Genomic DNA, 22,929 nt, shown 5'->3' with positions numbered 1-22,929 from the left:
TAAACACATATCAGCAAAATGATTCTGTGATTTTGCACTGCATGCACCATAGTTTTTCCACTGTGCTGGTGGCTTATTATTTCTGGTTGAACACAATAATATGGCTCATCTCTTGAAGTTAAAAATTTACTTGTACTGGCCAACTGCAGTAAATTATTAAAGATAAAGCAAAACAATATTTAATTTTGTTATACATAAAAAATTGGAAACCACATCTCTTCAGCTCTATTTGTTAGCTTTACATACTTCAAATTATCTTTCTTAGCTTCCTTCTGATGGATGTCTTCAATCACCAGGACTCCAATTCTTACCAGTAGCACTTACCAAAGTGGAAACTCACATCTGTTGACAAGAAATGAGTATGTAGCTCTCACAACGTATCAGGAGTAACTTCGATCTTTTAAAAGAGTTGATTTTATAATGGCCAAAGAAAAGAGAAAGGGTAAATTTGAATCCAAATTATAATCTTTTAGGAAGTCACAGAGACCAATTCATGGCCAATAGACATGAGATTCAAGCAGTATGGAAAAGTCTAACACACTAGACATACCTCCTATTGACTTCTCTAGGAATTTTGCATGGAGCTGAACATCTGGTGTGGCACAGGAAAGCTCTTCCTTGCTCTTCCAGACATTCGCATTTTCTTGCTTGATTTTTCTCTTAAATAAACATTAATTACTGACAATGTGAGAAAGGTTTCACTCCCTACCAAAGTCAGTTCCTGTGTCGTTCACATAGTTCGTCAGAGCAACAGTATTGAGCATGATCTTCAAACACACGCTGGATCCACCTTTAACACTCCGGTGCCAGGGGATTACCTCGCAATACTCAGTGAGCTTCTGCACCAGCAGCTGTCTTTCAAAGAATGACTTAAATTTTCTTCTTGGCATAACCAAAATTGTGGCTTCTCTCCCAAGTGTTCCAGAATACCATTACTAGCACAAAGGAAGGTGGGAGATGAAGCCTCTGATGTGGCAGCACTCAGACTGCATTAAAGCAGTTGTTCCACACGCAGGTGGAATGTGGGGGAAGCCAGCTTTTCCTTACTTTGCTGGATATACAGACTGCATCCCTCTACGCTGCATAGTAAATAAAACTGCAACACCTGTATCTGACATACACATACTGACTTCTGTGATATATTGCCAAAAGACTATTTCAAATATTTTTTCTACCAGAAGTCACATGGATAATACACTTCATTTCTTGGGAAGAATCCCATGGGAAAAAAAGGGAGAGATCTTAAATGACAAAATATTGCTATGGTGCCCTTACTCTTTTCCTTTGGCCAGAAGCCGTGTAATTCTTTTCTTGCTGGCTTGTTCTGTCACAAAGAGAATGACCTTTATTGAATGGTCAGCAAACGTGATGGTTTTAACCAAGCTACTGTTGCAGTGAAACTGATACACCATGATTGTACCCTTGCCCACAGAAGGTAGAGGCTCCACTGGGCATTGTCAAAGCAACTCATAGCAGCTCAGTGCAACAATCCAATTAGTGAAACAAGCACAGTTCATGCATAAAGTCACTTCCAGGCACCGTTAGAAAAAAAGACCCCAATGTATAAAGGCTGGCCTTTTAAACTCCACATTTCTATTAACTGCAGAAGAAAAAAGTTGGGATTACCTTGCAATTTGACATTGTCTAAAAAGACCAGAGGTCTGGAAGGAGCCACTTCTCCTTATAGCACTGTGGCAGAGCTGGTTGCTAGAATACGATAGTATGCAGTGGTCCTTTATGATCAGGGCCACAGCTGATGGAAGAAACACCAACTTCTCCATCCTCCGCAAGGAGTACAAAAAAGCTTGCTTTCCTGGCAGGGTAATTTTTTGTTACATAGCTTAATGGATCTTGGAGCCTTTATCTGGTTGCTTAGGATTTTTGCTTTAAAAACTCAATAGGACAAAGGAAAAGCTCTCATCAGCTTTAATGGGATTTTTATCACGGTATTTGTAAGGACTAGTGTGAGAATGAATGATACATGCCATTGGGGCTAAGAGATAAGACAGTCTCAACACTAGATTTTGTCTAGGTTCATCTACTCCATCCGCAAAAATACTCTCACCACTAGAAGGTGCAACTATGTACCACGGCTTCATTTGACTCCTGTGATACCACAGCACTATTAGCCTTCTGTATGAGATGAGACAAAAAGAACAGAGAGTAGGCTGAGTGTCTGGAAAGTACCATGCAAGAAATATGACAGCAGGCAAACCTCACTGCTTCTTGTCTGATGGTTTTTAGATCTGGGTGGAACCTACTCTCAATAGGCTTAGCTCTTAAATAGCTCCTTACAGTAGGCATGGTTCAGACATCTGTTTCTGATAATCATTCCTAATGTAAATACAAACTAACACCTGGGGCAAAGGGAAAGCATCTCTCATTTACATCAGTAAAATTATTCACTTTGCTAACTTGTTGCTTGAGTGAACAACGTTTAAGAAGTCTACAAAGATAATGCATGATCAACACTATACAACAGCATTCAAAAGTCACGTGGACAAGACTACACTCAGCAGAAAATAAAACAAACATGAAAAAGTTTGCTCTGCGCCTGAACAATTTTAATCAAAACCTGTTATATTTGTCTTAGCAAAATGTGTTCCTGATAATTTCATGCTTTTTATTTAGGACGTGTTTATAACTATCTATAAATGATCAATGAATGCCAAATAACTTTATATAATGCAGAAGGGCAATAATTCCGTAATTTAATGATTTAAAAATCATCGCTAAATATCCGTTTTGCTTTTGACTAAACTTAACACAGGAACATATTTATAATATGTTTACAGTGTCTTAACTGTGGTTTATTGTTTTTTAAATAGTTATTAATAAAATAAAACGAAGTGTGGATGATAATAATTGAAGGCAGGTATGCAAATAATTCTAGTCTCAGTAAAATGATATCCTTGTACAGAATAAAATGATTTACTATTTAACTGAGATGTGGAGACTGCAAAAATAATGTCCTGATACATTTCTTTTTGGCAAAAAGCAGCATGTTTATTGCTGGCTGGTTTTCTTCTTTAAAGTGTGACCATTGGCCACTCTCAAACAAATTAAAAATGTTCTTTGATGCCCTGCATGAGTCACATATGGGCATATAACTTCACTTACTGTTTAGGGAAGTGTCCCATTAGCAATTCCAGCTCCATTAATTCGGTAATAGAGCTGGTGATTTTTTTTCAATTAACATTACATTTACTGGAAGAATAGAGCTTTAGGAGGGGAGGGGACCACAGCTACAAGTTAATTTAGGCCAAGCTGGATTTAAAACTCTGGCTGAAAAAAAGGAAAACATTCTTCAAAATGAAAGTTAATGACTTTCCTTTTCAAAATATGAACAAAGATTAAACTAAAGGTTGGTCTTGAAATAACACGCACCAGATTTTTTGCAGATAAACTAACATTTTTCAGCTTGGTCCAAAATTTAATTTTGTAATTTCTGTTTAACTCAACATTTCCCACTCCTTCTCAGGTTCCACTTGACTATAACCTGAACAAAATTTTCTTTCTAAGCTTTAATTCTGTCAGGCAGGAGAGAAAAATATACATTTGCTACTTATGTTGAAGAACCTAGTGCTATACTATCACAGAATAAAGTAGAAAGCCCTGGAAAGTAAATGAGAAAATACTGTGAATAGTGACTTGAGAAGAAGGCACCGCTCCAAGGAATATTCTGTAAGGGACAGTCATTAAAAAAGACTAAAACTAGGGAAATACAACAGCTTTCAGCTTTTCTTTAACAAATATGTCCCTAAAAATCCCTGAAGGATCACACAGAAATCATTAGAACAGCGTTTGTATTACTTTATGGAAAACTAGTTTCCCTTGTGACACAGCGATTTCCGTTTTTATTGCTTCTAGACTCTGGTGTCCGGTATGACAATTGAGGCTGCTATTCTTCATACTGTAACTCATATAAATATACCTGAAGTAATAAAACTGAAGCTAATTCTCAATTTTCTAGCAAGATGTCCACTGAAGCCTCTCCATTTCCCTTCATTCTAGTGCAATAATCAGCAATTATTTGTTTAAAGTAGTTCTCAAGAACCCCCACTGTGGTAGATGCTGTAGAAACAGAAAGCAAAACCATATTCCCTCCCCACCTTCAGTAATGACTACAGGTTAAATACAACAATTAAGTGGATTTCTACCATCTGACCTCAAGAGTTGTATAAAACATAACAATAAAAATATTACAAAGTGGCCCACAGTAAACCTTCTCATTATTGATACAATGAACTCATTGTTGTTAGGCAAACATTTTAAATAGCATCCATTATTCATGTGAAGTCCTAAAAATTACCTATCTGGGATTTGGAAAAAAGAACGCATTTGAATATAAAAATATGGGAGAATTTTTCATCTTCTTTTATAATAATGACTTTGTACAAGTTTTTATCTCTGTGTTACAATTTTGTTGTTTCATCTGAAAGCTGTCAAGAAATTATTTTTAAACACTTAAGGTCAAATCTTCACCTGTGCAAATCCACATTGCTTCACTTCAAAGAAATGCAATGAATGGCTTTTGCTATGCTCTGAGGCATATTCTGATTTTTACGCAACGGAACTGACTTGGTTACATTCAGTAGCAGTCTGAATTCCCTGCAGTAAAAGTTTTAATGTTAAAAACATTTTGACAAAATCCAGCTTTATAGTCAGAGGGAGGTCACTAAAGTCACAAAAACACTATCTGCAGAAAAATGCAAATGAATATCCCATAAACCAAGACCATATCTATGCAAAATGAATAGCACTTAAATTTTAAGAACAAATAACATCATTGCTCCCATTATCTTTTTATCCGTAATTTTCATAGGAGACCCAATAAAGCGTTATGAGGATGCAGCTGGCATCTAAAATTCACTATAAGACAGACGACGATGTGTTTATATGGCCTACTGTGGCCAGTTTTTGAAGAAGGTCAATCCAGAGATTACTTAAATTAAATCTAAACTGTAATGGCCTACAGCTGCTTGCACTTAATATGTTTGGCTTCGTATATATTATTAATGAAAACTCAGTGTAATTCTATACACTTCAAACTTTTGAAGCCACTGTTCTTCTTTATGCTTCCAGATGTGTAATTTCACAATAACTGTTAAACTGATGGAAATTACTGCTATATAAATGGGAATTCATAATCAAACAGCCAAGCCTAATACTTCCTTGTAAGGAAATGGTGCTTTAATGCATAAATATTATTATATGGTTCATGTCAAAAGGGAAGCATTGTTTGGTCTTATACGTTACGGATGCTGTGTGCAGCTAGACTTTTCTCTGATTTGTAGCATAAGGAAAACATGCAAACCAAAATGGTCATTATTCAAATGTATGCCACTCACATCCATTTTGTTGCTTTCTTTGAGAAGTGTAGCTAAATGGTTGCAGAGAGGACAACTACAATAATAACTACACTAATACAATACACATGCATCACCCAAAGCCACAATTTTCACTTTCATCAACATATCTAAAACCAGACAAATAAGCAACGAAACAACCCTGAAAAATCCTTCAGGGCACCCAAATTCGCGTTAAAATGTGGAAAATAACTATCCTTTTTGTATTAATAGGTTTTCTTCTTACTGAAACAGGACAACTGCCACACAGTGATGAATGCGTTTCAAATGTTTGTTTTCAAACTGTCTCCATGATGTGGAATATCTCTAAAACCAACACATACACTAATGTAATGGAGGCAGTTACTTTGTAAGGCTTTTTTAAAATAGCATAGCATGAAACTCAAACTGTCAGTGCATAAATTACTGCTGCCTTGAGGCTGCAATAACTTATGCATCCTTTTATTCACCCCCTCATATACCTCCCCTTTCAAAGAGATGCTCAGATCTCCCCTCCCACCCCCATCTCTCCACCTCTTTGTGGCAACCGTTACAATGTCATTAAAAATACGTAGGCTTGCCCATTACGTGTGTAGGTGAGGGAGGCAGAGAACTGCATAACAAATGGCAGAAAAAAAAACCAACAGGAGGGTTTGGGGTTTTATTTTCAAGAAATCTCTGCAAAAATGTTATTGCAATAATTATGTGTTCATATAACTCATTATTATTTGTCTACAGCCAGGCATAATTTGATTTTATTTCTTTAATACAAACTTGATCTAATTTGAGGTTATCATTGTCAGTTCATGGACAAAAACAACTGATCGATAATGCTAGTACTACTAAGCAATAGGCAATTCTATCTACAGAGCAATTATTGACACCAGTGTAGTCAGCTGAAAGGTTTGATCTTGCTGAGCCAAACAATGTCAGAAGACTGGCTTCTTTATTTTTCCTTTCCCTCTTTTTTGTCCTTTTTTTTTTTTTTCCCTTAAAGAATAAAGCCTTATCTTGCTAATAAAAGATGTGCTAAAACAAACTGAAGACTAATACTTGCTCCTAAAATCATAATTCCCCCTTTTTTAAGCAGGGGAAAAAAAGCCGGTAAGAAGTAAGATTGCAGCAAATAGCACTCTTTGATCTAGAAACACGTTTACAATATCTTTAGTCTTAGGAGCAGATCATGACACAATCCAGTCTAGACTATGATGGTGTTATGTGTATATAATGCTGGCAAAACAATTAAACTGCACTGAAAGGATTTTATACTGCAGTTCTGACTTAAACTCATCAAATTAAATTCTTCATGAATTAATGCACATAGATTGAGGTCGATGTAGTATGTGACTTTGACATTTCATAAAGATGAGTGACAATTATGGATTCTTTCATTTATTTTAGATGGCTCAGTGGGACATAATGGCAACTGAAAATTACATCCAATAGAGGAAACACGTTGTTTATATCGTAACTTTATCCAACATTTTAGTTTATTTGATATATTCACCCATTAGAACCACCCAAACTTGGGTATTAACTACACCACTCATACTGAATTGAAGGCACCCAAGAGTTTTAATAAATGCTTTCCCCTGTTAATTCTGAGACTACATCATTATTTTTACATCACCAAGGGGATGGCAGTATAAATTTACAAGGCCATATATAGCCTTTGCTACAAAAATGACAATGTTATGCCCTTAGAGTGATCAGCATGAAACACCTTGCTAAGTAAGACACCTGAAAGTGTCTGCGTTATGTGCCATATTTATCTGACAGCTTCAGAGTGCTTAAAGTATTCTAAAGTACCCAGAGAAAATCTTTAATGACCACTATCATGCATTTTCTTCTCTGGAAAGATCTTCTTAACTATGACTCTGAGATCTAGACAGCTTAAGAACAGCTCAGAGCCATTATCTTTGAGACTGCTTTGTACACCATGCCACAAGGAGAACGTGAAGGGAGCGAAAAGGCTTTTCAGTGATCAGCGGCCATTTCATTAGGCTGAACTAGAATAGCCAGAAGTAGCTTTTACTTTACGAAGGGGAAAGGAGCCTCAGTTAAATGCTTACAACACTTAAGTGCTGATTAAAAAACTGCCACAACCAAACAAAGCAATCTGGATCTGTCTTTGGCCTTGGATAGTATGGTTCAATGCAGTATATGGAGTAGCCATGCTCCTTTATAAACCTATTCTCAAATACAGTTGGGCAGATTATCAAAATCTGAGTTATCAAAAATGAATTATTGCTCTGCTGAACATGAATAGAGAGTGGAGAAATAACTCGTAACTTCATAAGCAGCAGCAGAAATGCTATAAAATATTAGCACTTTATGCAAATAACAGAAGTCCTCCTGTATCTGGTATGGGCACAGTCCTGGCAGTTCACTGCGTATTATTATTATCAGCATTGACAAAAATATCCCCAAAGCAAACAACACCTCAGGAGCTCCTAAGAAACCTTAACAATCACTGCTTGGTATCTGTTAACCTTTCCAGACTGATGCTGTTTTGTCATGTCAGCATGGAACTGCAATGCCCATAGCTAACCAAGCATTCACAGCTCTAGCACAGATCACTGCGCTGGGGCAGAGAACAGAACTGGAGTTGTGTTTCCAGTAGTCACAGTTCTGGCTTATGAAATTCTTCAGTTTCAGATATGATGTGTTAGCCCACGCTGCTCACTAAACTACTACTACTACCTTGGCAAAAGCACCTCACCTTACTTAGGCTCCATCCCATTCACCTGGAGGGAGCATAGATGTACTTCACGTGCAAATCCAGACTCCACGGCACACCCGCTTCGCAGAGCACTGCCTGAGAAATCTGGCCCTAAAAACTGAAGGAGAACCACTTCAGCAATAAAGGGGATACTGTGCTGTTGTAAGAGATGACAACTCTGTGCTTAATCACTTTAACAAATTGAAGAGGGGCCCTCACTAAATGCTGCTATGCTGTGCAAATCACTGACTGGTGATTTTGTTTCTTTGGGCTGCTGACAACCAAGGTAAGTCAGAAATACTTCAAAGTGCAAAGCAACAGGCTGTGAACACGATGAGCTCAGGATCAGGAGGGATAAAACCTTAGGTCACCTTTCTCTCCCGATGATTCTTTGCATCATGAATCAAAGCAAAAGAGATGGCCAGGAAAAGCTATGCATCTACAGCTGAAGAAATGAATAATTACTTGTTACCGAGTATGAAATTCATGTCAGGAACTTTTCACTTTTTTTCTTCAGAGATTAATACTTAATCACTTTATGGAGGTATTTTTCATTCCACTGTACTACAGTAGTACACTGTCTTATATACCTTCTGAAATGCATGCTCACAGTGCTGTCCTACTGTGAATTGCAAGAAGGAAAGTTAAAAAAAAAAAAAAGGTGTTATTTTAAATGTCTCATGAGAAAGCAGAGAAAAATTTATCTCCGTGAGAGAAAAATCCTTTGAAAACTCCTTAACCTAAATACAATATGAGGTCATTTTACCTGTCAGCTGAGTGGGTTTGTCATAAATGCATTCACATTTATTTTTCTTCTACAAAGCATTCGAGTCATCTGTATGCTTACTGAGACAGCTGATAATATCTGGGAAGAAAAAAGGCATGTGGTCAAACTAGTTTGGTAAATTCTCTGAAGCCTGAAAGAAGAAACTACATCTAAAAGGGCCAAGTGTCATAGATGAAGGAAGGTACTGAAGCTATAACGAATGGATTCTTTCATATAAACTCCATGGCAAACACCATTTAATTAACTACCTTAAATGCAAAGCTTCTTAGCAATCCATTATGAGTTTCTTCAAAGGCTCAAGTTTTTTTTTTGAGGTGAGAAGGGAAATTCATGGCAAAATTTAAGGGAATTCTTTTGTACAAATATGAAAAACTGTTTTTCATTAGTAACCATGGCCACTGACCTCCAGTATGACATTCTGCACATCTTTTAAGTCAAAGATCACTGTGCTTTCAACTCAACAAAGATATTTCCATATACTTAAGTAGAAGATCAGGTTGTTAACCTGCTGATCAGTACATCAAATCTTCCATCTGAAAAACAGGACTGAAAACCCTTGCATGCCCCATACAGATATTGTTGATCTTCATTCATTGTTGTTTGAGACCATCAAATGAAAATCACTTCAAAAGCACAAAGCCTTTAACAAAGCTAAACTCTTACACACCATTCACCCAGCACGCTATATTGTCCTGTATCAAAAGAAATTCAAACTGCATATGAAGCCTCTCTTTTGGTAGTGAGAAAAGAACATGTCATTGCTTAGCTGAGAACCTGCTTTGTAGTATCTGAGGCCACTCCATGAAAGGAGAAGCTTTGATTTACTAACTTGTTGAGATACTCCATTTAACTCATCTATTCCTCAAGCACTGGAGAAATCTCCTTTGTGTTTGGTGGTTTTTACCACTTGCAACTATTACAGTCATTCGATTAAGTCACAACAGCCTGTGCTTGTTCCACAGAAGTTCTTCACCTGGTGAACAGTTCATTTGCCTGGGCTGAAGATCTTCTCACTATCACATCATGCTCACAAAAGTGTGAGGTCTCTCGTAGTGTATGTAGGGAACCTATTCCCTCATTGTGAGTAAGAAACAACCGTTGTTCCACAAAATACCATGGGCCACCAATAAAAGCTGTCACTCAGGTTAAGAATGAACTATTTCTAGGATGCACAGGAAGAGTAAACATACAGTCAAGATCCAGTGAAGGGTGATAAAATTTGCAAACTTGTAAGAATACTAATATGCTAAATACTGCAATCTTAACTGCATTAAGGTATAGGATGTCAAAATGTTCTTCCTTTGGAAAACGCGTGATAACCAGAACGTGCTACTCCACTGAAATACGTAGTAAAGTTCACATACTAATGCAGTGTGACACATCTCTCTTTTTGATACGTACCTGAAAATTGCTTCATCTTGATTCCATTACTAAATACTGCTGCTTTCTTCAGTCCCACTCAAAGTACCAACCCCCTTATGGAGACTTTAAGTCAGCAAGACAGTTCGCTTCCATGAACAGAAGCAGCACAACTCCCCAGGTGAAGCTTGCCTACCTTGCCCTGAGCATCCAGATACCAAAGACACCAAAGGCTTCCAGTCTTTAAAGCTATGCTGCATATACAGATGCAAAATAATAAACTCAAACAACATAACTTTCAGTGAACTCCTAGATCTGTTGGGTGAGATGGGTTAAATAAATAGGTTTGATAACAATTTACTTGCAGCCTTTTGCATATAGGTATTCTTTTCTACAGCCTTCATTTCTAATCTGAAAAGTCCCATCTCCTCCCCAAGATCAACAAATTCCACCTCGTCTCCTCTAGTTCAAGCAAAGCCTTCCCATCACCTCTAAGGCTTGGCTTTGTGTCAAGTCCTTGCCCTTGTCTCAGAGAAAAGGGCCAACAACCCCTCTCATGTATCTTTCCAGCCCTTCCCCCCTCCACCTGCACTTGGAAACTGTCTTGAACTTTAGCTTTGTTTCAGGAAATCTGGAAATGTGAGATTCTGACCATTTAAGCCTTGCTGACACACATATAAAATCAACTGAGAACAAAAGCTTCTTCCACTTAAATTAGTTGTGCATACAATAAAAAAATTAAATGTTATGGCTGTATCAAAAGTTGGTAAAACATGCATATTTACGAAAAGCTAAATATTTAAATGCATGCATTAACCCAAGTCAGTTTATAAATACAATCATCTGCAGATTTCATCTCTAAGGCATGGGTGAGTGGCAGTGCTGCTTGTTCTCCTGTTTACTATGTAAACTCAGGGCCTCAGCTCATGTTCCTGAGAGTTCCAGTTGCTTTCATTAGGACCATGAAGGTAGCACACATCCTGCTTTAGGCTTTCAGAAATTATTTATCCAGGACTTTCCTGTTCATACTCTGTAGCCTGGATGTTCTGACTCTGTTTTACAACCTGATTTCACATAAAGCGAGGTCAGATTCTGATGCTCTCTCAGCCATAACCGGATTCACACTCAGTATGAGTGAGGCTACCATAATACTCTATCACAACATCATTATGTGTGGATGGAAGAATGGATCACCTCACATCATCACTGCATGAGCAGTATTGGGGCTCTGTCATACCATGCTCTTGCTCTGGTGTTCTGCTTTTCTTCAATAATGGGCTGACACACTTCCTTATTCTCAGGGGCTCCATGAAACAAGACAAATTTGTTGCACCTTTACAGTTACTCCACTTGTTGTTGGAAAATACTGCTGACAGTGGTGTGTGTTCCAACAGTTTCAACGGATGCTCAGGCATTTTGCCTGGGCATCTCAACACCAAACTGAACTCATTGTTAAGAGGCACAAAGCTGCAGTACAGAATATCGCCATGAACTCTATGCTGTTGGTCTTCAGCTGCATCTTAGTCTGGCCAGTATGATACATCTCATGCTGGATGACTTTCAAAGTTGATTCACGCCTCTTGTTCATAAGCTAGAAAAATGGTTTAAGTGATTACCAGGGATAAGCTAAACAAATAGCAGCTAATGGGAAAGATCAGGAGAAAAATGCTTAAGGCTCTCAGTCTACCCAAAAACCGGCCAACATCCATTCTCCCACACAGGGTTCTCAATGTTTGTTTGGGGAAGGATCAGTAAAAGGGCTTTCTTTTGTATCTGTGTACCACAGAGACCAAGATAAAAGGAGTCTGTATGAGACTTTAGAGATTTCAGAGGAAATAAATGGAGAGTGATTATCGAAAGTTAGATTTAACTGTTCAGGCTCAGATTATTCCCAAACACATTTAGGCAGTAAAGTCAAACAGTAAAGCAATCCTAGAATATTTCAGTTAAGGTTCTGGCATGTTTCCTGAATAGTGCCTTAGTTCATACATTATACTGCTGAAAGCAATGAAGCAATGCGCCCTAAATAAGAATGTCAAGATTTGCCTCTTTGTCAGGGTAAATTACTTATATTTCATACAAACATTGCTAAGCAGTATCTATGACTTTCCATTCTATATAAATACAAATTCTAGGCATTATAAGATGGTAAAATCACTCATTCCCAGAAGGCTGATAGTGAAAGAAAGAGATCATTTTCTTATTGCACATAACTATATGAAGTACGATTGTTCTTTAAATCTAAATAATGGATATTCTACCATAAGGGTCTTTACACTGTGTGCTTTCTTTATTGTACCAGAACTTGAAAACTTGAACCTACATCACATCCTTTCAAGCAAAGCCACGCAAAAGATGCAACATTTTGTGGCCATGCTGCAAGTTGCCTTTTGCCGAGACCATGACTTAGAAGAAAAATTCTGAATGGCAGTTCCTGGGGCACATGATTCTTCCAATGTACAGACCTGTGATGCCTGTTCCTGTGATATGGTGGCTGAGCCTCAGTACGGGAGGTCTTGCCAAGATTTTATTCCCTGCTGTGCATTTCCCAGTATATAAAGAAGTGGGAAAGGAGAATGAGACGGCTCATCTACATAGCTACCTAAATGCTAGCCATTGATATTGTCTACATGTCACCCCCATGATCCTGGGCTGCTGTCCAAAACACTCCTGGCAAAAGAGCCAAAAAACTCGGATGAATTAAGGTTTGCAGTAACTCTTCCCCATTTTGTCACCTTCGGTGTTTTATAGGCTTCCAAACATGCTTTGTATGTTCCATTATTCTTCACCACAGACTGATACTTACAGAAGATAATGTCAAGATTTTAAATCCTTTCATACTTTTGAAAGTGTAAGCAAAATACATTGCATCAACCTTATAGGTGCAACTGAGAAGAACTGAACAGATATAAACATACTAGCAAACAAGAATTACAATTTTAAAACTGAACAAGCCCATGTTTAATTCTGAGAAAACTGTGAGCCAGGCTTATATCCTTTTTCTTTCATGCAATGGATTCAGACCAGTTCTTCAGCTAGTGGAGTAACTCCCCTGCTCTGAAGAATAAACACGTTAATGAACAGCTCAGCTATTGATTCCTTTGACGTTTGACTGTTCAGCAGGTGCTGAATTCAGGGTTTACTAATGCTGGTGTAGCTGCTACCACCAGTTTCATTTTTCCCCTTTATTGAAGAATAATCTTTATTTATAAAGATAAAAGTTCCTGACATGCAGAAAGACAATACAGAGTTTAACAAATGAGCTATGTGGAAGGAGGAGTTCTTTTGCACCTGTCTGCTGATGGAAGGTACTTATAAACAGGAGTCAGTCATTATGTGTTGAATTACATTTTTCATTGCCGTTTTCAGCAAAGACTCAAGTCCACCAGAACCTGACATTCTAAAATTCCTAGGAATCCACCAGGTACTAAAGCAGAGTCTTTTTAGATTCCACAAAAATTAATCTTACCCCAGATGTTTTGCAAAAAATACTATGTTCGACATATCAGTAATTTTCAGTGCAACTCTTATTTAATCAAAAAAAATATTAAAATCCATCAATTTAATTTTGTGGAAGATATAATGATCCTGGTGCTACGTACTGCTTCTTTTATCAGCTCCAATGTCTCATTCTCCAGGGAAAGCAGTACAGAAGTGTCTTGCCCTTTGATAGCAATAGATAACTAACCTCATTTTGTAAAAGCAGAACTAAACAGAAGAGTTATTCTTTGTCTTCAGCAGCAGCAGTGAATCAGACCTCATTGCCTTGTACTGAACCCAATTAAAGGCAATTCGATGCCTTATGCATAATCATTGAGAAGCTTACAGTTGTACCTTTTTCTTTTTTTTGGCTCTTTACCTGGCATTTCTTTATGCAGCAGGGTACCAGAAGGTTTTCTATTTAAGAGGAATAGGACAGGTCATATCTTCTGAAGCTGTATTTTCAGGCCTTCCACATCCTTACCCATCCATTACGTTCAGGTCAAATTTTTGCGTTTCTGTGGCATTAAGGATTAAAGATGTAATTGCTTTTAAAGCAGATATTCTCAACTCTTAGCCACATAACCTGGGACTTTAGATGAACACTTCCATGCCTCAGCCTTGATCTAGGCAGTGTTAACCAATTAAAAGTAATTAGCCAATGATAACCCTATTTACCAAAGCCTCCCCCCCCACCTTGGTTTTAGGTATCGCTAGATACCTACTGACAAGACTAAATCAAAACCAAGTGACAGAAGAATTTCAGATTTAGAGAGGTATTTGGTTGCAATGCCATAAAGACTCTGATCTAGCTGTATCTCTGCGTAGACTGAGCTCCCATTGTGTAGGTAGGCATTACACAAAGTCACTTTCCTGTCCTGTGATGACTCCTGTGATCTGAAGGAAGAGGAAGAAGACTTGATGCACATCACAGAAATCACTTGGTGTTATTTTGTTTAAATGATCTGCATGACATAAATCAATGTCTTTGTGCACAGTAGGTATGACAAATCAAAGTAACTTAGGACAAAATGCCTGTGTTGTACTGACAGATGGAAACTGAACCATCTGTAGGAAACAGTGTTTTTCTCAGACAAAAATAAACTGAAACGTTACTTAAGAAACATTATGGAAATTTAAATAAACAAAAGCTTTGGTATTACAATCTACCATACCACTTTTGGAAGTAAATGAGAAGTGGTTCACACTTCCACACAACGTTAAGATGACTTTGAAAACCACAAGCTTACCTCTCCACACATGCATACTGGCGTTAATCTGGTCCACTGACTTCAGTGGAATAACACCTGATTTACAGAAAAGTAAAGCAAGAGGAGAAATGGACCTGAAGACTGGAAATAAACCTGAGGTTTTTGATGAAACATAATCCTCAGCATGAGATGCAAAAGGTGACTTTCCTGACAAGTGCTACCCAAATTCTTAATAGCTTTCTGTATGTAACCCCATCTCATTTCATCCTGACATAATCTTAATTAGTCTTAGTTCTACTGCAGAGAAGCCTACTGAGGCAGTTAGCACCATATAATTAATCAGATATTTTGCACGCATCACAGCAACCAACAGTGTCAACTTACTGATGTGAGTTAATACAAACAGAAATCAACCCTGCCTTTCCCTTTCACATGAACTAAAAGCATGTGGCATGGAATGAACATATGACTATTTCTTCTGTACACTGCTTTGTGTCCTTTCTTCCCTTAGCAGCCATTTCCTAATGCATCACTACTCTTTGTAAAGTATAATTTATTTTTTCTGCTGGTATTAGGAGAAGAACATGCAATTTGATATTTCTCTTAAATTTCAGTTTCTTCAGAGAAGAATAAGTCCAGCAACTGAAATAAGCAATGGTAAGACATACTTCTTGCTGCTGGAATTCATAAATCTCATATTTTATTTTTCTTTCTGTGTGCTTTAGCAGTTTTTAAGAAACTGAATTTTGCACCTGCACATAAATATACATTTGAGAGCACAATCTGTAACATCCAGTCATCTCATAGCAACAGAAAATAATGCACTTACAAATATAAATGTATACAATGTACACACTAACTCACTGGATTAAAAGCTTCACCACCTATCTATGTAATTGTAGATCTTAACTTTATGCTATTGTTTGAGATTTATCTTTTGTCTTCATTGCAGGAGCCAAGCATCACAGTATTGTGCCTAATGTCACCGAGGGGGAAACCATACGATTATATGATTTGATGGCAAAGAAAAAAAAAGCCATTGCTTAAGGAAAACAATTTTATAAAGCTGATTCTCCATTCTCCTAAGCTTGAACTGAAATAGTTCAATAAGCAGTATAAAAACCACAAGAAGGTTTATTCAGTTTTGTATGGCATCTGTAATATGCTGCAGTATTTATTAATAGTAAATGCAATATTTAATACATGGCAGTGTTTTGCTTCAGCAGAACAGTGTAAAACTACTTGCAAGAACAATTTAGTCCATAACTAATATTCGCTGTAAGAAAGAGTAGTCTAATGTTTCACAATTTCTCAGATTCTCAGAACAAACCAGTGAGACAATAATCTTCATAGAAAGGCAGTATTTAAATGATAGTTTATTTCAGGAACTGACAGTAAACTGCTTAACATCTTCTCTCTACAGTGTCTGTGCCCCAGAGCAGTTAAGTATCTAAGATAGGAATTATTAAAAATTGTGACAGCTCTAGTGTTTTCATTTCCAGTGGTATCTCGGCATAGGAACATGTACAGCCTATTCACTACCCGACACAAGGAGCCATTCACCGTTGTTACTGTTCAACCTCTTGAAATGTTTTTTTGTATTTGAAGACCTATCACAAGAAATTAGGCAGCCTACTGGAATTGCCAAATGTTTCAGGTGCTGTCATCCACGATTATTGCTCATCAAACAAAGGAATCTAATGTCTGTTTCTCAGTACCTAATTTGCCCTGCCTCTCCCTCCTATATCAGTCTTAATTTATTTTAATGCTGGAAGAATACAGCAATTGTAACTCTGGTAAGACCGCTACCAAGTTTGTTTTAACCTAACTAAACCAGCAGTAACTGAAGATAATCAAGTGTTCATTTTTGTTCCTGTTTTAGCAGGTGGCAAATATGTTATCAAACAACAGCAACAAGGATATATGTATAGGAAGAAAAGATAAGATGTGGTAAGTTTATCCCAAACAACTCAAAGCCTGTCATCAAGCTACCTATATGCACTGATGCCTCTTCCATCCTAAAGACACAGCTGTCCTTTATCTTCTAACCCTGAGCTACATTTTATAATCCTACAGTCACCTGCACTGTCATCTAATTCAGATTTCGCACTCTGACACTTAGTCTGAATGTCTGACATAGCACATGGCTAGCATAACATGCGTGCGAGCCACAGTAGGTTCACAACGTGATTTTGATTAGTAATTGTAAGACTGCGAGTAGGATGTGAATAGAAAGTCAAGACAAGGGCCAAAGGCAACAGAGGTAAAGTCAGGTTCCTGGGGCTAATTTTGCCAGCAAGAGCTGTGTTTTAACCTTTGATTAAAATCTTAGTACGAACAAGGCAAAATGAAGCCTAGACACAAGCTAAACTGTTCCAAAGGTATTAGTCATCATAATAAGCTCATGATTAGACTGTGTCTACCTAAAGATTGTACGCACTGAGAATTGCAGAATAATGCAAGTCTGAGTCTGGAAGTCTTCCCTCATGACTTCTGTTACTATCTCAGTTAGTCTGATAGTCATATCATCTAACAAGTTCTAGTGAAACTCCCACTGTTTTGGATGATTTTTCCAGTCTGAAGTGCCAAATTTCTTATTAGGCATGATCGTGGATGACTGATGCATCTCCTTCCAAAGCAAATTTTGTTAGCCTTAATCATACTAAGTTTCATCAGTCCTGGAACACATGATATTTTACTTTATCACATGCTGTAATTTTATTGCATTTGGTCACATCAAACCTTTCTTACTCAGACAAATGGCATATTCACAGGAATTTTCATTTAAAAGTGGACTAAACCAGAAATATGGATGTTTGGGTAGTGGTTTTAAAAGATTTAAAAACTAATGGCATTCTTAACTTCTCCATAGTTTCCTACTTGATCTCATAGCTAGCGTTTTTGAATGCTAGAAATATTTAACACCTCCAAATCACTCAGAAAATTCTGAACTCTTGGCGTTCACCTAAAATCAGACTAAAAATTACCTTCTTTCAACATACAGTATGTCCTTAGTTGGGTGATGCTATTAATCTTCAGTGTTAAAAGCACAGCCATTGAAGACTTGATCTTTAACAATACGCAGTAGCCTAGAGTATCAGAACGTTGTCACGAGAACTGCGAATGGAATCGAAGCTTCTTTGGCTCTATCCAGACCCCTTTGATCTGAAGAACGTCTTGGAGTTGTTAATCATAAAGCTGGTGAGAAGGGCAGTGGCACATCTACCTGATGCAAAAAATGCTACCCAGGTGAAATCTGTAACCAAGCAAATTCTGTACACTCAGAGCAGATGGCAACAGCTGCTCCACAGAAATATGCAAGATTCTTCCCAGAAAACCGTTTCTGATCCTTAGATCTCTTTTTGACAGGATTTGCTATCTTTGGTGCTTCTTAGTAGTTAACAATTGGCTTAAGCGTGGGAACTCTGGTTTTAGTATGTTTTCATTTAGTAAAACGTATCTCTGGTCATTCTTGTCATGTATCTAAATTCATCTCTGGATATGCCTGTGACATACCTAGAGAATCTTTTCTCCAGCAGAGCCCTAAATCGTCTTATGCATTATATTCTTAGATCATTATTGATGCCCAGACATCTCCAGAGTGTACCTTAGAATGGATTGTCTTTGCCCAGTGACAGGAGAAATGCACATTTATGTAAAGTGGTGTGGGATTTGCAATGTCACGCACAGTGGAAGGTCTTGCTTAACAGCCTACTTCATAGTGCCGACTTCATTTATTTGCAAGAACTCAAAAACCCTGGCAAGTGTTGAGTCTGCGGTTCCATGGAAACCAGGTATTCCAAATTGAATGCTTACACTGCTAACACTATTCTCCAGACAATCTCTTTACAAAGGATCAGTAATATGAAGATGCCTTTTCATTTATCCATTCATTTTAGTTTCTTCAGAATAAACTTGTTTTCTAGGACCATCAGAATGTGCTATCTGCATCCAGAAGAAAATTGGGATGGGCTGTACATACTGATTTTGGTAATACTTATAGCAAGTTATGAAATAGAAAAATCACTTAAAATGATGGTGCTTACCCCGTTCTGTGTCATAGAGATAAACAAACTTTTCCCACTTATAATGAGTCAAGAGACTCAAGATGGCTCCTTTTAATGCTGGCCGCATCTGGATGACAAACTGCACATCCGCATCTGTTGGGAAGCTGGGTGTGACGAAAGATGTGTGAAGGGCTCCACAAAATGACGTCAGTGTATTCATTGACATCTGGTCATAGAATCCAAAGATGGCATAAACTCCTCTGGAAAACTGTGAACAGACTAACAAAGACAGACGGGGGTGTTAAAATCTGACATATAATGAATGCAAACAAACTTTCAAAGTATATTTGAAGTAAGCCTTCTAAACAATCCTGTAATTATTCTGTATGATGCAGCAGGTGGAATGAATTCATGAGATAATATATAACGATTTCAGTGTAGCTGTGAGTTGTAAACTTTGTCACAATTAAACTGGCCTGAGCACATTTTTTGATTGCTATTTGTCCTGCTATATTGTTATAATCCACTAATCTCTCCATATTCTTTAAAAACAAACAAGGGATTACATCGCTTGTCTGTAAAATACCTTCCCTCCCTTCAGTAGTACCTTGAGAGCTCTGTTAGCAGCTACGTAACAAATGTCAGGTCTGCCTAAAAGTCAAAACATTAAGATGTAGTCTTCCCTGGTATCCCACCTTGATTCAGATCTGATTCAAAGAAATCTGGATGTTTTATTCCTTTATAGTCCACAACTCTGAAATCTCTGTATGAAATCTGGGTGTGGTCTTTTTCGGGGAGAAATTATGGTGGCTTCTTAACTGGGTGTTAAAATCATTCAGAAGCAATTTGGAGAGTGTATGGCTCATTAATGACAACACAAATGAGGAACAACACGTATTGTTGCTTCATGGGATGAAAGCTAGTATCCCTTAACCTGAAGGCTTTTAGTCATTAACCATCCTGGTGTCCTGAGGAACTTATCTAGTACCAGAAAATAATCAAGATGCAGTCAAAGGTGTTTTGTTTCACGTGTACTTCTCCGGGGAAACACTTAATTTCCCATACTTTATAGAGATTGAACAATGACCATTTTGGACAAAAACAGAAGTATTTCAATTCATAAACATGGTCAACTTCATGGGAGTTGCAGGGAGAAGTGTTTCTTTGTTGTTCAACTCTGTAGGAACACAGCAAACTTCTTGTGAACCTGGGTTCTTTCACGGAGGGAGACTGCATCAGAGATAGCAAGGGAGCCTGATATGTGAGATGCTGGGGCTCTGGTCCATAAAAAAGATCACACAACTGAAATACACTACAGCATAGCAGCACTTCTAAATCAAAACTTTTCCGGACTGAGATGAGCAAGTCCCATTTGCAATGAAAGTAAGTTTCCCAGAAAAATGTTCATTCAACATTAACAATTTTGCTTGTCAAGAACTGGATTTAACAACAATTTTCAACTAGCCCCATTAACCGCTTTTGCCCAAATGCTGCATATTTAACTTTGCAAAAAGCAAAGGGAAGTAATTACTGGTAAAGGAGACACGATTTCTACACAGAAATACACAGCATCGTTACTTCTGAAAGTACCATCATGAAACATTTCCTACCATAAATGCTACCACTCAGAATCACTAAAGCCTGGTAAAGTAATTTTAAAAAGGAGTCTCCACAATATGAGCTCATTGACACAGCATCGTGGGTAACACCTCAAATAGGTAGTCAGGTGTGAAAATTTGCTTTTCTTCCTGGAGATCCAGATGCAAAAATAGAAATGCTAAGGAATTTCTTTAAGTGTTTAAGCCACTGTAACAGGACATGAGCCTTCGTGGATACCAGCAGCAAGTAACAGCTGCTGTAGATGGAAGAGACACATATGAAGCACAGAGAGGGAATAAGAAATAGTGAATTCTGAAAGAAAAGTTCGCTGAAGTTCTCAACCACAGTAAAGAAAAGATATAAAAGAAGTTATAATACAGCAAGAATTTATTCCCAGAGGCATGACTGACGAATTAAATACACTGTTTCAAAAGGCATTTTGTTAAACTATATACCAGCAGGATATAAAGTAGAACAGCTACCATAAAAATTATCTGCTGAAGTAACAAATAAAAGGCACTAACTTACAGGTGATAAAAAGGGAAAAAATAAAGACTACATTAGAAAGTCTGGCAGTCTCCAAATCATTTCAATGGCGTGTAAGCCCTCTAATTCCATGGGGATAATCACTGAAGTGGGGCTAGCAGTGCTGGGTGTCCTCACAAACACTGAGTCAGTACCTCACAGATCAGGCTTCTTTTACATATTTATTAATGGCCTAGTTTACTAGATTTTTATGTAGATTCTGTACTGCAGAGAAGAGCAAGTATTCCAGGAAACGTCCCTTCTTGCAATGCAAACAAAACATATTCTCAGATGTCTCCTGACCCTAAAAACCCAGAGTGTTTAAAATGATCGGGGGTTCATGCGTTATTTATTAGGTATAAGGTTGAAGAATACTTTTGAACTGTAACTCCACTGAAATCGCTCAGATTTACAGGGACACAGTATCTGAAAAAAGAGTCACAAGGGGGCTCAGAAAGCCTACCATGCTATCTAAGTGTAGGACTATAATGAAGAATACACATTAGCTCTTATTAGGACTGCTTGTTGCTGCATCCCATAGTCAGTGGAGAGAATAGGTGCAGTGCTAAAGGCAACTGACAGCAGCTGGCTCCAGCATCGACCAGCTCCTCCGTGTTGTGCTGGGAACCATCTGAGAACTGGTCCTGTTTGTGCTCTTTCTTGTTCTTAGAGGAATGGCACCTAGGCACTGTGATCAACAGTTTAAAAATGCTTCAAGGTCTTTGTCCTTTGGACAAAATGCTGTTTTGCATGACTATTTTAAAACACTGAAGTAAGGTGTATCGATTTTCATAGCAGATCATGCTCATTTATGCAAAGAGCCCATTCTCAATTTGTGAGTAATCTGAGAAAAAAAAAAATCAGTCTGAACAGCCTGACTGTAAGCAGGACCTTCTCCAAACACCACCTAATAGCCAACATGGAGCTGCTGCTTGCATGGAGCATCCCAATGCAGGTGAGAGCTTTGATTTGGCCTTTCAGATATTTGCAACTTTTTTCCTTAAAAATTCTGCAGGACCACCAACCATATCTTCTAACGAGCGCACCCTCCTGCCCAGTCTTATTTCCCTGGATTCAGGTTTGTATTCACTGCAGATCTTTAAGGTTTAGCACTTTTACAGGCTATCCGCCTTCTATTAGTTTTGAAAAATCTTCATCTCTTAAGCTCCTCTGCTTATTTCTTAGAGCTTATTCTTCTTGACTATCTATTCTGCATGCACTGTAGGGTGCCAATTCAATTTTCCTGGCCCATTTAAAAGGCAAATAAACCTTTGTTTTTATAAGGAGAAGCTAAAAGGCCAATTATGTTGATCCACAATGTTCATTTTTGAACTCACAATTTCATTACAATTTTGTAGCATTAGGTCTTTTGTTTAGTTTGCGACCTAATCTCCTATGTGATCACATGAACCTACTGAACATGCATGAACCCACAGCTGTATTGTTACTTGTTTTCCGAAAACCAAGCGCATAATCACATTAATTTTAATTACATTATTATTCTAACATCACTGAGCCATAAGCAAAATTTAAAAAAAGGCTAACTAAACCTTAGTTTTAAGCTCTTTTTACAAATGACTTTCTATTGACAATCAGAAGAAACCTCATGTTTGAGTAAGAATTTTGGTATTTTTCCTTAATTAATCACAGTTGATTTATGTTTGTTTTTCCCCATTTAAAAAATGCAGATGGTCAAACACATACTTTGGCTGTTAAAGAAGTGATTTGGACAAATCCTGATGCAACCTCATTCCTCAAAAAAAAAAAAAAAGGCATTTTTTTTTGCTGAGCTATGCCTTTATGAAACTGCTCTTAATTATAGTTATTAATACTGTGGATGTGCATCTGTTTCCAAGGACAGCACATAACCAAGTTGCTTTATAACCTGATC

At 37.7% G+C, this 22,929-nt stretch overlaps 1 protein-coding gene across 2 annotated transcripts in view; it reads right to left on the bottom strand.

Annotated features, from left to right (window-relative positions):
- GRIA3 (glutamate ionotropic receptor AMPA type subunit 3) overlaps window positions 1–22,929 on the bottom strand; it is a 152,821-nt gene that overhangs the window by 99,103 nt on the left and 30,789 nt on the right. For both annotated transcript variants that reach the window (XM_059824329.1, XM_059824327.1), the window contains exon 3: window positions 18,954–19,193. In XM_059824329.1, coding sequence (XP_059680312.1) covers window positions 18,954–19,193 — 240 coding nt within the window. The remainder of the gene's footprint in view (window positions 1–18,953; window positions 19,194–22,929) is intronic.

Source organism: Gavia stellata, chromosome 14 (assembly GCF_030936135.1).
Source record: "Gavia stellata isolate bGavSte3 chromosome 14, bGavSte3.hap2, whole genome shotgun sequence".
In the NCBI taxonomy this organism is placed as follows: Eukaryota; Metazoa; Chordata; class Aves; order Gaviiformes; family Gaviidae; genus Gavia; species Gavia stellata.
Note: the sequence above shows the minus strand (reverse complement) of the source record. Positions and strands in the feature narration are given on the sequence as shown.